At 41.0% G+C, this 14,315-nt stretch overlaps 1 protein-coding gene across 1 annotated transcript; it reads left to right on the top strand.

The window, feature by feature from the left end:
• The first annotated feature begins 8,192 nt into the window (after positions 1-8,192).
• On the top strand, positions 8,193-10,377 carry LOC128436477 (myeloid-associated differentiation marker-like protein 2). Its single transcript, XM_053418202.1, has 2 exons — positions 8,193-8,473; positions 9,726-10,377. Exons 1-2 carry the CDS (start codon positions 8,193-8,195, stop codon positions 10,375-10,377), a joined length of 933 nt encoding a protein of 310 aa, XP_053274177.1.
• The last annotated feature ends 3,938 nt before the right edge of the window (positions 10,378-14,315 follow it).

Genomic DNA, 14,315 nt, shown 5'->3' with positions numbered 1-14,315 from the left:
GTTTTGTGAAATATATGTTAGAATCTGGAGTGGTGATGTTGAGCCCAGCCCATGCGACTGGTTGTTTCTGCGTTTGGTCCGGCTGACCTCAGGATCACATACAGTGGATATAAAAAGTCTACACACCCCTGTTAAAATGCAAGGTTTTTGTGATGTAAACAAATGAGACACATATAAATCCTGTCTGAACTTTTTCCACCTTTAATGTGACCTATAACGTGAACAATTAAATTGAAAAAAACTAACTGAAATCTTTTAGGGGGAAAAATTAAAAAATAAAAAAAAAATAATGTGCACACCCTCTTATAACTGGTATGTGGCTGTATTCCAAATTAACCAATCAAATTCAAAGTCATGTTAAATAGTAGTCTGTACACACCTGCCAACATTTACAGTGACTCTGATTAATCCCAAATAAAGTTCAGCTGTTCTAGTAGGATTTTCCTGACACTCTCTTAGTTGCATCTTACAGCAAGAGCCATGGTCCGCAGAGAGCTTCCTAAGCATCAGAGGGATCTCATTGTTGAAAGGTATCGGTCAGGACAAGGGTACAAAATGTTTTCCAAGGTGTTAGATATACCATGGAACACAGTGAAGACAGCCATCATCAAATCGAGAAAATATTGCACATCAGTGACAATACCAACAACTGGACGTCCTTCCAAAATTGATGAAAAGACAACAAGAAAACTGGTCAGGGAGGCTTCCAAGAGGCCGACAGCAACATTAAAGGAGCTGCAGGAATTTCTGGCAAGGACTGGCTGTGTACTACTTGTGACAACTATCTTCCGTATTATTCATAGCTTTGGACTATGGGGTAGGGTGGCAAGACAGAAGCCTTTTCTTACCAAGAGAAACACCCATGCCCGGCAAAAATGTTTCAAAAATATACATGAAGTCTCCAAAAAGCATGTGGGGAAAAGTGTTATGGTTTGATGAAACCAAGGTTGAACTTTTTGGCCATAATTCCAAAAGGTATGTTTGGCGCAAACAACAACACTGCACATCACCCAAAGAACACCATACCCACAGTGAAGCATGGTGGTGGCAGCATCATGCTTTGGGGCTGTTTTACTTCAGCTGGAACAGGGGCCTTAGTCAAGGTGGAGGAAATTATGAACAGTTAAAAAATACAAGTCAGTTTTGGCCCAAAACCTTCAGACTTCCGTTAGAAAGCTTAAGATGAAGAGGAATTTCACCTATCAGCATGACAACGACCCAAAGCATAGATACAAATCAACTAAAGCATGGCTTCAGCAGAATAAGATTAATGTTTTAGAATGGCCCAACCAGACCCCAGACCTGATTCCAATTGAACATCTGTGGGGTGATCTTCAGAGGGCTGTGCACAGGAGATGCCCTCGCAATATGAAAGATTTGGAGCCCTTTTGCAAAGAAAAGTGGGCAAATATTGACAAGTCAAGATGTGCCATGCTATTAGACTCCTACCCCAAAAGACTGAGTGCTATAATAAAATCAAAAGGTGCTTCAACAAAGTATTAGGTTAAGGGTGTGCACACTTATGCAACCAGGTTATTGTAAGTTTTTTATTTTTTATTTTTCCGCCTGAAAGATTCCTTTTTGTTGTTCAACTGAATTGTTGATGTTATAGGACACATTAAAGGTGGAAAAAGTTTGGACAGGATTTATCTTTGTCTCATCACAAATACCTTGCATTTTAACAGGGGTGTGTAGACTTTTTATATCCACTGTACATGACCTGGAGCAATTTATATTTTTTATTTAATGTATTTGTTACATGAATGGTTAATATCATTGGTCTGTGTCAGGCATAGGCCGAGAAGAAGTGCGGTTATAGCAAATCTGCTTAGTGACAATCAAGACAAACTTTGATTTAAATTGAACAATGGAAGTTTCAATGGAAAAAATGCTGTTCATTTACATTCACTGAAGATTATCAAAGGTTTTTTCTCTTGCTTGTTCAAGGTATTTAAGTCCTGTGCTGGTATTTGGGATGTAGAATAAGCAGATGAAATATGGATATTAGAACCTTTCCCAATGCCGTACTGTAGTTACTACCCTCTACTTCAGGGTTGTATAAATAGAATATATGAATTTATATACACAAACTACTTAAATTCCCAGGACAATGAGGAAAGAATTATTTGAAAATTTGATATTAAAAATAATCTAATATGCAAGGTTATTATGTCTGATAAGGGTTTTGCAGCTTCAACAGAGGCATCGTGTGCGTGTGCGTGCGTGTGTGTGTTCGCAGCATTAAAGAGCTGCTCAACATTTTTCAGGTGCCTTCCTGGATCCATGGCGACCACAGCTTTGATCTGACACAATGCACCTCATGGTACACACATCTCACATGCCCCAACTGATCCGGGCACCTAAAGGTAACAGTCCACCAGCAGCATGTGGCCACAGCTTCACAGGCTGTCACCGTCACACACACCGAAAAACGTGGCTGCCCCTCATTCACTTGTTTTATCGTGGAGGGGCTTCAAAAAGAGGCCAAACACAGAGGGGAGCAGGACTCTCTCTCTCTCTCTCTCTCTCTCTCTCTCTCTCTCTCTCTCTCTCTCTCTCTCTCTCTCTCTCCATCTGTGTGTGTGTGTGTGTGTGTGTGTGTGTGTGTGTGTGTGGTGGGAACGTGAGGGAGGAGTACATTCCATCCACTTGTCACACGCACACACACAAGCACACACACACACACACACACACACACACACACACACACACACACACACACACACACTGTATCCCTCTTGCAAATTAATTACTTCCAACTGTCCCCGGAGCCTTTGATGCCAAATAAAGCGATGGGCACTGACACGGACTGTTTATAGGCATGGTGTCGGATGCGTGTCAGTGACGGAGCTTTTAACTCACTGTTTCAACTTTACTCTCAAATTCGGCCTCACACCACTGAACTGTAATTACAGAGAAACTGTTTTGAAAAACAAGACATCCAAGTTAATGCTATCTATAACTATCTTTCCATTATTTTTAAGTCAAAATATTGAGGTCTATGCTGATTGGCTAAAGCCTGCATTGACAAGCTGTTGGTGTGAGCACATGGAGCGTCTGCTTTGCTACAATGGCGCCCTCTGGTGGCAGCTGTGGCAACGACAAGTGGTTGCTGAAGGCAGCTGCTGTGGTGAAGAGTTCGTTGGGTTTATGAGTCGAGAGACAGACCGATAGGACATGTAAACTGAGGGATTAACAGAAGGGAGTTTTTTTAATCAGTTTATGTGATTATTCCGCTTCTGTCATGAGTGCAGTTTGTATAATTTGTTTTTGTAATAAGAGCCTGTTCTTGCGAGGAAGTCCTGAAAAAAAATATTTGGCTGAGGTGATTGTTCAGGATGTGTTAACCTGATGATGGAAAATGTAACTGTTTGTGGCAACGGCCTATTTGGAAGGTCCAGTACTTGGCCATATACTCGGTGGGCGAAGTGTTCAGATATTTAAGTAAAAGCACAAATAAATAGACTAAAATGGTCTTAAGTACAATTGTTCAGCTTCTTCTGAATCCATTTCTTGTGTTTCATCTTCACCATGTGATGCTGCTGCTGCTGGTCCTAATGTTACCTGCCCACTCTTACTGGATCAAAGGACCAATTCCCCTCTCATTATTGATTATTTAAAAAGTTATTTAAAACAATGTGAACATGATACATTTAGGGGTGGAGCAGAAAGTAAAGACATTTGATGATATATGTAGTTGAGTGAAAACTATCTGAAAATGAATCTACTTAAGTAAAGTACATACAAAATATAGTTAAGTACAGTAATAAATCGAATGTACTTTGTTACATCCAACTATACTGCAATGTGTCATAAATACCTACAGACAAGAAAGACAGTTAATATGAGAACTCAGGATTTGAACTAGGAAATTAAATGATCCTCTTTCACTATGTCACTGAGACCTTTGTAGCTTTAGTCTGTGAACAATTACTCACAAGATTTTTGAGATTCTGCTTTTTATTCTCTTGAGCTGTGTCAACATGGTAATTTACAATGTTGTCAGTGTTTATGCTTTTTAGTGCTAAGAATGACCTCTGTCTAGGATAATGCTCGGCACAAATAAATCTGCTTTGCCTGTGGCGAGAACTGGAATAAAACAAACTGAACCGTGACAGCACAGTGTGAAACTCATATGTTACTACAATTACTGTTACACAAGAGGTGCATATCAAACAAACAACACACTCAAGCGTGCGCAATAAATATAAACAGATGCACGTGCACACACATGTCCTGCACATGTGCACACAAGGAAACTCACAAAGTTCATTTCATCCTCATTACCCACAGATGAGGGAACTCATCTGGACATTTTACAGGAACACCACACTGAATCAATAACCAGTGTGGCCATTCTCTCTCCCCCCCCCCCCCCCCCCCCCCCCCCCCCTCAATGGGGAGGAACTGGCCCTCAAATAGCTGCAGGTTGAGGAATAAATGCGAGTTATTTTGAAGCCAGACCTTGTTTATCAGTGTTGTCTCAGCAGAGAATATGCAGGGAAATTGCAAGTATTGGCTCATTTATTTGTACATTTCCACATTGATTGATTTGTTCCTGTCACCCAATGTCAGCAGACCCCCTTAAAAATGACATTTGGTATAGATAATGCATGGATGGATTTACTTATTAGTATAAAGTTAGTAATTGGAGCATACATACTCTTCTATATCCCTGCATCAGTCTTGTACTACATCGCATGATTCAGAAGCAGCTGTTTTAACATCTGTCAGTGTAAAGTGTACCTGCAGGTGGAGACAGAGACCGGAGGAGTGATGTGACCATGACAGAGCTCAGCAACAGAAAGTTAACGTGCATGGACATGGAGCTGTGAGCGGACTGCTGCTGTGGTGTTACATCCACATGAAGGGATTGAACTGATTGTGGTCTTAGCATGTTTCAGATTTTGCTCATATAATCTTAAATAGAAAAAAAAAACCTCATCGTCTGCGTTTTAACCCAAGTTTTAATATTCAATTTTCTACACTCTTAAATTGTTAATACATTGTATAATAAATACATTAAATAGTAAATGTTATAGGTAGGCTACCGAAACTTTTAACTTTCAAGCCAAGGTAAATGTTATTGGTCCAGCCAATTATGAAATCAATTTCAACTTTACAAATATGAAGGATGTGGGCCTGAATAGTAATAATACATTTATAATGTCTCTGTAGAAGGAGATTGTAAAAACTGATGAACAGAATATATCATTTTGTATAAATGCTTTGTATCAATATCAATGCTGTATTGTTTCATGTTTTTATTGTTTAAAAAAATGTCACATCACAAAAACATGTAACGTAAAATGTAAATATGTATTTATACATCCTGTAAATAGATTGCAGGCCATCTCAATTATGAAAATGTGATTTCAATCTATTTCCCATTCATTAGTATTAAGACAAAACTTTGATCCCATTCTGTGAACAATCAGTAGTGCAGGTCCTGAATTTACCCCAAACCAGTTCAACAAGTTTAATCCAAATCAGATGAAAACTGCTCACTATAACACACAGACACCACAGATTACAGAACACACACCTGCTACAGTGGAGTGTCGATGTCATTGTAAAGAACATTCCAATGGGCCTTAGTTCCTGGAGCGCAAGTATTTTTAGCTCCAGTTTCTTTTAGGGTTCGGTTGCAAATAAAGATAAATCCAAATATACAAAACCAAAGTCCACACACAAGGAGATTATAAATCCAAACTGAGTATGTGGAGGTATAACAGGGATGATGCTACATTGAAAAAAAAAAAAAAAAAAGATAAAATAAGATAAGATTAGATAAATCTTTATTGATCCACACAACGGGGAAACTCACTTGTTACAGCAGTAGGTCAGAAATGAGGTAGACAAGAGAATACAGAAATATAAAACGTACATAAGAATAAAAACGTTTGTACATAAAAGACAGATGCAAAAAGGCAAAAGGTTGCTTTCCCTTAAATTTTTTAAATAATTTCTCAATAATTATTCTTCCTTCTTCATTTTGGAAAATGCTCCTTGGATGATATCAAAGTTGCCTTCTTCTGTGTGTCTTGGAATCCAGCTCTGCAAAAAGAAGAAGGCTCCTTTGATGAAATCTTCCAGGACTCATCTTCCTTGTCATCGAAGGAGCCTTCTTCATACAGGAGAGCTGGATTCCAAGACACACCCACAACTCCAGTTTGATACTGTGAAACATAGTGTAGGTCGTCAGCATCAGAGGTTTCAGATTCAGATATCAAGACTAAGACTTGCCTTTTCATTTTCCTCATCCTGTTCTTCATGCACCATCTTTATGACCATTTCAACCGTAAAGTCTGAAATGATAGCGACCAGCCTTGCTAACACTCTGGATAAAGAAAATCAATCAGTCTTTCAAGTATATACTGTTATAGTTCGAGTTTTATTTTGTTGACCTAGCTATGGTTAGCTGGCCAGAAAAGAAGCTATCTAGCCCACAGCTAGTTAGTATTGTACATATTCACCTTTCTCACCAGCAATTGATTGTAAAATTAGACTTATAATGTGAGTTGACGTGAGTATGATGTGCAAAAGCAGCTGTGTGAAATGAATGGTAGGTGTTTCATATTGAATATGTACTGTATGGGTCATTTTTGATCCATGTGTGTAAAATTGATGTAGAAATACAACATTTTAAAGTTTGTTTATAATGTTAGAAAGGAAAAAAAGGAAAACAAAGATTTGTGGTAATCAAAAAACAAGATATTTAATGAATACTAAGAATATTAAATGATCAAAATAAATATATTTCAAACATATAGCAAAGAAACACTAATGCATGAGATAACACAGTAAATGAATACGAGTCATTTTTGTCCCATGTTGTGGACTACAAGGGTAGTGATAAAAAAAATATTTTTATTCCAAAAGTAACAATTGAAAAATTGAAAAAAACCTTTTGACCCCTGTTGTGTATCAGAGGGTTAAGGATCTGAACACTTGACACAGTTTATTACAGATTTTGTTGTACAAATCCAATTTCTCTCTGGTGATGTCACCTCTACACCTCTAGGAGTCAAACATATCTATATTACCTATAAGTTTAACCTCATTATCTTTTACTTATATTTATTATTGGATGTACTGACAGATTTTCCTGAAAGCACAGGGGTCCGACATCTCACCTCATTCCACAGGGTCTGTATATATGTCTGCTTGCTCTCACCCCCCACCCCTCACTACATCACGGGTGTGAGGGCCCAACCCTACATAACTTCCATTCTGGTCTGACTGAGAGGACGAACCCCCACTTCACAGCACAGGGAGGGACGGCGAGGACGGAGAAAGTGTGTGAGAAAGAGTGAGTGAGACAGGGAGAAAGTCCGAGGATGAGAGTTGATATCGGAGGAGGGCCAATGGCGTCGTGAGCTCACACGTGTGTGTGCGACATATTTGGACAAATTTAGGTGATCCTGAGCCTGGACCAGTTGAAGCACCGCAGGTTCTGATGTGGTTTTGTTGGAGGTGTTTGGAAAACTCTACTCGACCGACAACTTCTGGACAAACATCCTTGACTTAGAGAGGATCTACAACTTTTCACCAGCTAGAATCGGACTGAAATGTTCGCCCGTCTGGTGTGGTTTGCTGGGAGCACAGTGCCAAGTGTGGGTATTCGTGGACGATGGGTCAGTGTGCCAATCTGGACAGCTTGAGCTTTCCCACATCACAACCAGAGATTTCTCTTCCTCTGCATTTCACATTCTTCGCTCTGAATCAACAACACAGAAATAGAGTATCGGAGAGTCCCCACAAGGTGAGTAGACCCAACAGAGCGAGAGGAGAGTGACCCTGCAGAGCGACGGCATAACAGTGCACCGACGACCTCGGTTCCCACTAACCGCTTATCGTTCAACACGTTCGTTGAAGACACTGGAAGCTGTTTGAGCAAAGCTGAGTCATTCGTTCATGACTGGAGACGACTAAAAACTAAACTAAAACTCAAACAGTGTTGTGACTTCATCTTCAACTTAGTGCGGAGCTCACGCAGAGGCTGAAGAAGAGAGAGAAGCTCCTTCGTGGGGTGAGAGGAACCAGGGCCAATTCTGTCTGCTTGTGTCTGATTGATGTCATCAATACTTCAAAACTAGAAACTGTGAACTGGTTGGATTCCACATCATCCTCTGTTGTGGTACTACTGCTGACCCACAGCTCTCTGAGAACTTTATTCACCTCACCCGGCCATGGATTCACTGGCTGGTCCGTACCTCAACAAGAAGGCCCTCTGCTCACCTCTGGGAGCTGCCCGCCTCTGCCAGTTGGCCTTGGGCTGTGCTGTGATCGCCATGGTAGTCCACAGCGCCGGGTACAGTGGGTCACACGGTGTGTTCTGCATGGCGGCCTGGTGCTTCTGCTTCGCCATGACGGTGGTGGTGTTCTTTCTGGATGCTACCCGTCTCCACAGCTGCCTCCCAGTATCCTGGGACAACCTGACGGTCACGTGTGCGGCCTTCGCCACACTCATGTAAGTCACGTGTTCAGGTGTAAGTCAGGATGCGTGTTTATGTCTTTGAAGTTGCATTAACAGAAAAGTTACGTGAAGGAGGTTACACTTTTCTCTTAAAACTTCCATTTTCTGTTATTAACCAGTCTTTTTGTCAGTGCAGTAGGAGTGGCTTAATGCAGGTGCACTGTTAAAGTAAAAATAGTATTAGTATTATATATAAACTTTATTTATAAAGCACCTTTGATGAAGCTCAACGTTTTTTTAATCTATGAATTTATATAAAATACATTAAGATATAGAATGAACATGAAAACAGTTGTAAAAAAGTAATGATAAAGAATGGAAATCAATCCCTGTAAGTAAAACGTGAGAGGGAATAAGAGACTGAAGAATAAGACCACTGAATAATAAAATAATTTAATGAAATAATAAATAGAAGTAAAGACGGTATAAAATCAGCACCTAAAACATGTCAAATACAACATTTTAAAAGAAAAAGAGAAAAGTGCAGCAGCCAGCAATACCAGTAACCTATGTTACTTGGCAAGTAGGGCTACCAGTAGAATTTAAGTTATTTTCATTATGGTGGGTGCAGTTGCTGTTGTTAAGGATACCTTTTGGTACCATGAGTGAAACTTTGTGCACGGTTAACATCCAGAATAGGTGTCTGTAGAAAACTAATCTACTTTAATGGAGATGGAAAATATTTAACCATTTTTAAAACATACCAATGAATTAAGTTTCTTTCAAATATTATCAGAAATATTGTTAATATAACTTAAAGATGAACAAACTTAATTTATTTATTTTTTCAGTGTATCAATAAAAAGGAGCTAAACTCAAGCTATTTGCCAAGTCTGAATATGTATGTAATTAGACTCAATTATTTAGTTAAGTCAGACTAATTAGTTTCACTCAAATTAAAAGAATGAGTTAATATCACTTGCCAGTTGGATCAACATGAAATTAGTAAGTAATCAGTTAAGTGTCATATTTACCAACCTTATCTAAGGCAATCATTTCCCTGGAATGACAACCTGATTCAGTGTAGAAAGTTTCTCAAACTCTTAAATAAGTTTTAACAATACCCTGATAAAAAGCTGTTATCACCATATTTTCATTGGTTGTTCATTTTGAAATAGAAGCAACTTTATCACACTCTGTCCAGAAAGTTATTAAAGCAGCTGTGTAATCACTATTGTTATAGTAACAGTAGAATAACTTTTTCCCTCTGGTTTGATGACGTCATCTTCTCTGTGTCCTCCTGCAGGTATGTTACAGCCTCCGTGGTCTACCCTCTCTTCTTTGTTCGGATCGAGTGTCCCTACGCCGGCTGCGAAGTCCGAGATTTCCGCATCGCCGTCACCGTCTGCTCCATCATGGCCACTCTGGCCTACGGGGCCGAGGTGGCTCTGTGCCGGGCCAGGCCGGGCCAGGCTGTCGTGGGCTACATGGCCACCGTCTCGGGCCTCCTCAAAGTCGTGCAGGGTTTCGTTACCTGCATCATCTTCGGAGCCCTGGCCAACGGGAGCGAGTATTCCCGTTACGGTGCCACGATCTACTGCGTCGTGGTCTACGCTTTCTGCTTCACTCTGACTGCTCTGGTGGTCATAATGACCGTGTGCGGCCGGACCAAAGCTGTGCGCTGCATGCCCTTTGACCGCTTTACAGTGGTGTGCACCCTCCTGGAGGTTCTGCTCTACCTGAGTGCGTCAGTGGTGTGGCCCGTGTTCTGCTTTGACACGAAATACGGGTCGCCATGGAGACCGTCCTCATGTCCCCGGGGGAAGTGCACGTGGGACAGCAAGGTTGTGGTGGCTGTGTTCTCTTTCGTCAACTTTGTTCTGTACCTGGTGGACCTGATCTACTCCCAGAGGACCAAATTTGTCTCCTCACATAGGCCCACTTTCTCACGGGCGTAGCACCACATGGTAAACGTATTTTCCATCACTGGCTCAACAGGTTTTGCCTTTAGTTCGCGCCTTGTGATTTTGCGAGTGCACTTGTTTGATATTGAAGAAGACCTAAAGGATTGAGGGGGAGAAATAGATACGAGGTCCGGCACATCACTGGTGCTGCACGTGGTTCCACTGAGGCATCCCGACGCCCCAAATTAAATCTGAGCTGTGGAATGTGAACAATGAGTCGTGCCACTATGACCCCTCTGCCACACCCCACTGAGGAGACACCCCATCCTGCTGACTGAACCCTTCTGCCCTCTGAGAAATCCAGGGAGAACCACCACCCTCCGCCAAACAGCCAGGCCCCAATCCTCATAACACCAGACACTTCCTGTGCTCTTGACCTGGGGAGTAACACACATTAACTTGCTATTTATACTGTATTTACATTCAAAATACTACATAGATGTCTCGAATATTCACAGCAAATCTGATATAGGCATGCGTGGCATCTGCAAACCCCCCACCAGCGATTTACAGACATTACCCAGGCTGCCAAAAATAAACATGAGCTGTCTGCCCTCATACTGGAGCTGTGAGACAGCATTTATAAGAGGCTGACTTTTTGAAAGCGTCTCTACGAAAAGTATCTGTCAGTCCATGATAAAAAATACAAACTATGTCAAACATCAGACAGCTCTCTACTTCTGAATCGACCCAAAAAAATCAATACTCACAGTTGCATAATTTGATGATGGTCAGTGTGACCCAGGAATGTTTGCCTGCCCTCACAGAAGAAGATAAATGTGACCTGACATGTCTATAACCAACAGGTCTGATGTTAAAAAAATAAACATTTACTTTCCATTCCCAACATTTACACTGGTAGTTAAAAAAGATCTGAAATGATTTACACTCAAATAAGCTGAGTTCATTTATTGACATAAAGCAGCTTTAATCAATATCTTTCAGCTCATTGTGTAGTTGCAACACACAGACTCACACCAACATCATTTCTCACCTCAAGCTGTGTTTGCTGAAGATGCTCTTATGCAATCAGCTGCGCACGTCACCACACAGACTGAGTTGGCTGGCGAACACAGTGGAGCATTTAGCAGCTTTGAATAATGAACTCAGATCAGCTGAGTTCTGCTTAAAGTAAATCTGTTGAGTCTGTAGACATGAGAGCAAATTGCATTTATTTTGTTCGCCTGTGACGCACAAATAATGTTATATTATGAAATGTAATGACTTCTTCCAGGAGGCTGTGTCTTCATTGGTGTTTGTCTGACTCTTAGCAGCATTATGCAAAAACTACTGATTTAGTTCTAACTTGGTGGAGGTATGTGATATGGGCCAGGAAGCATTAACTCACGCACCGGATTTAATTAAGGGAAAATATAAAGGTATATTGTTTATGTATCTGATCTAACATGGTTAATCAGTAGTGGGTATGTGTTCTTTTTACTTCTTAAATTATCTTATATACAGAGTTTTGTTTATACACAGAAGGTGGATGTTATTTTAATGATTTAAGTAGTCTTACTTTTCATATTTCCACAAAAACACGATCTCCCACCAGCAAGAAACAATAAGACATGAGCATGAGCATGAAAATTTCAAATGTCCAGCAAATCTGTCCAGTCCAACATCACATGAACATTTTTCCTTGTAGAATAAACATTGAAATCGTGTCCACGTGTTCAAGTGTGTGTCGTCACCGCATCGCTCCCTCCACATTCACACTCACACTCACAATCATTCCTGCCACCAGCTGGGCTGTATTTACAGATGTAACTACTGACATGTTGAAACACAGACAGAACACAAACATTTTAAAGTTGTTTTCCTGAGTGAAATCGCAGAAACAATCCCAATTTATCATTTTGTTTTTCTATCTCGTTCATCAAATTCATGATATTTTTAAATATTTTTTAAGAAGCCGTCACCTCACCCAGCTCTGAAACCCTGAAATAACCTTGCAGAAGGTTCATGCTTGATACAGTTGGTTCACTATGTGTCTTGTATATGCTTGATTAAGTTTGCATGGTAACTTTTTTCACTTCCACCAGGTTCAGGTAGGGAACATTAGTCTGGTCAATTTAATTCCACGACCCAATGCATCATCAGACGAGTCCTCCATCATTCATTTTTGAGACAGTGTGACTCTTTATCCCATTATCCCTGCAACCTCTGTGGATAAAGAAGGAGAGACGGAGGCCTCTCTGGCTGCCACCAGAAATAAAACAGAGGAGGAGATCTGATCCGCTCAGTCTATCTTTGTTCTCTTTCCCTCGATGACGATTTGTCTCCCTCTCTTTTTTTATTCAGTCCCCTCCTCCTCCTCCTCCTGGTTCTCTCCATCCTCCACTCCTCTCAGCTTTGATCTCTGGTCATCTCTCTAATCCAGGATCAATGTGTTCCCCTCTCACGTCTCTGAGTGCTGTGCATGTATTATATTAAGTCCTTGGGAAGCCACTGTACCACAGCATACGTCTACTGAACCTGTCTCAGTGCTCAGCAGCAAATCCAACACCAGCTGGCTCCTCTCGTATCCAAATCTGTGTTAAGACCGCCGAGGACGTCACTGAGCATAATTTCAACCATTGTCACAGTTTTAGTAAATTTTTAAGTAAATACACTACCATGAACATAGAGAAAGAGCAGATGGGCATTGGTTTAGAAGTGGATTTGTGCAATCTGTATGCTGCAAAAATTCCCTTTCTGAAGTTGACATAATGTTTTTTTACTTCTTGTGTGTGTGTCTTGGTTTGAAAATAAATGAATCCTTTGATAAATCCTGCAGAATATATATCTGTTGGCTGAACGGACAGGCTGGGGGCAGCACCGGTCCTACTATTCTTCTGAGTGAATGATGTTCATGCCTTGAAGAGGGTCTCTGACTGAAAGCTTGCAAATAAACTGATGTTTTCACAAATGCGAGTGTGCACAACCTGTTTTTTCTCATTCACTTTGATTTTCTTAGCTCCAGCTCCTCAGCCGTACCTGATACTGGATGAGGGGTGTGTCTTTTTTCTTTACTCTTCTGTCTCACTGACATTTCAGCAGTGCGATTTGACAGAGCCCAGAGATATCTACTGCTGAAAGAGGTGGACAGTGTTGCTACAGAGCAATCTGTAGCTCCATCAGGGCCTGTGCACTCCTTGCTCTTGTGCAGATCCCCATTTAGCAGCTGTTCCATGTCTGGCACTCGTTTTACTTCTCAGTCCCTGTGGGCCTCTGTCTTAAACATAGCTGCGTTTCCACACACACACCAACACAGCCCCCGGTGTATGAACTGACAGTGATGAGCTGCGACAGGTGTCCATCACAACCGTTCCCCTCCTGATTCTCCGTCTGGGGGGACGTGGGGGGACGGGGGACGGCTGGCTCTCTGTCCTGACTAATCTCTGATGCCACATGTTGCTGATGTCAGCTTCCCCTCACATCTCTTGACTCTTGCTTTGCCAAATGTTGTGTGAGACATCTCTGCTCCCAGAGGATTTGAATCAATGCCGGCTCTGCCGGGTTTGGCATCTTGTAAGAAGAAGCGTCTGTACATAAAACAGTACTGGTGCTAATTTGAGTGTAACATTTAAAACGTTGGTTTGAATATTAAGGTTGATATATTTTTGATCTATTTCTAGATTTAGCTCAAACTGGTCTTTTGAATGTTTTTCTATGAGCTGGTTATGGACATTTAAATTTTAGGTAATTTTACAGAGTTGAGTAGAACTCAAGCATTGATTTCTCGCTTTTGATTACTTCTCTGTTTGTCTGTATCTTTCAAAGGTTAGTTTTCAGGTGTACGGTGGTGCCTGCATGGTGGCACAGGGAACCCTGCCTACAGAGGTTGACTCCCCCTACAGCGGCCGCAGGTTTGGTTCCAACCTGGGCCTTTGCTGTGTGTCTTCTCCATGTTTCAATCTTGTCCGATCAACAAAATAAATAATTTCACT

The sequence above is a fragment of the Pleuronectes platessa genome, chromosome 3 (genome assembly GCF_947347685.1).
Source record: "Pleuronectes platessa chromosome 3, fPlePla1.1, whole genome shotgun sequence".
Lineage (NCBI taxonomy): Eukaryota > Metazoa > Chordata > Actinopteri > Pleuronectiformes > Pleuronectidae > Pleuronectes > Pleuronectes platessa.
The sequence above is the reverse complement of the archived record's forward strand: the minus strand, read 5'-3'. Positions and strand labels throughout refer to the sequence as shown.

Bases quoted from the DNA above. Each gene is read 5' to 3' on its own strand.
- LOC128436477 (XM_053418202.1), top strand. From the start codon at position 8,193: ATGGATTCACTGGCTGGTCCGTACCTCAACAAGAAGGCCCTCTGCTCA. The intron at 8,474-9,725 runs GTAAGTCACGTG...GTCCTCCTGCAG, and splicing joins GCGGCCTTCGCCACACTCAT to GTATGTTACAGCCTCCGTGG.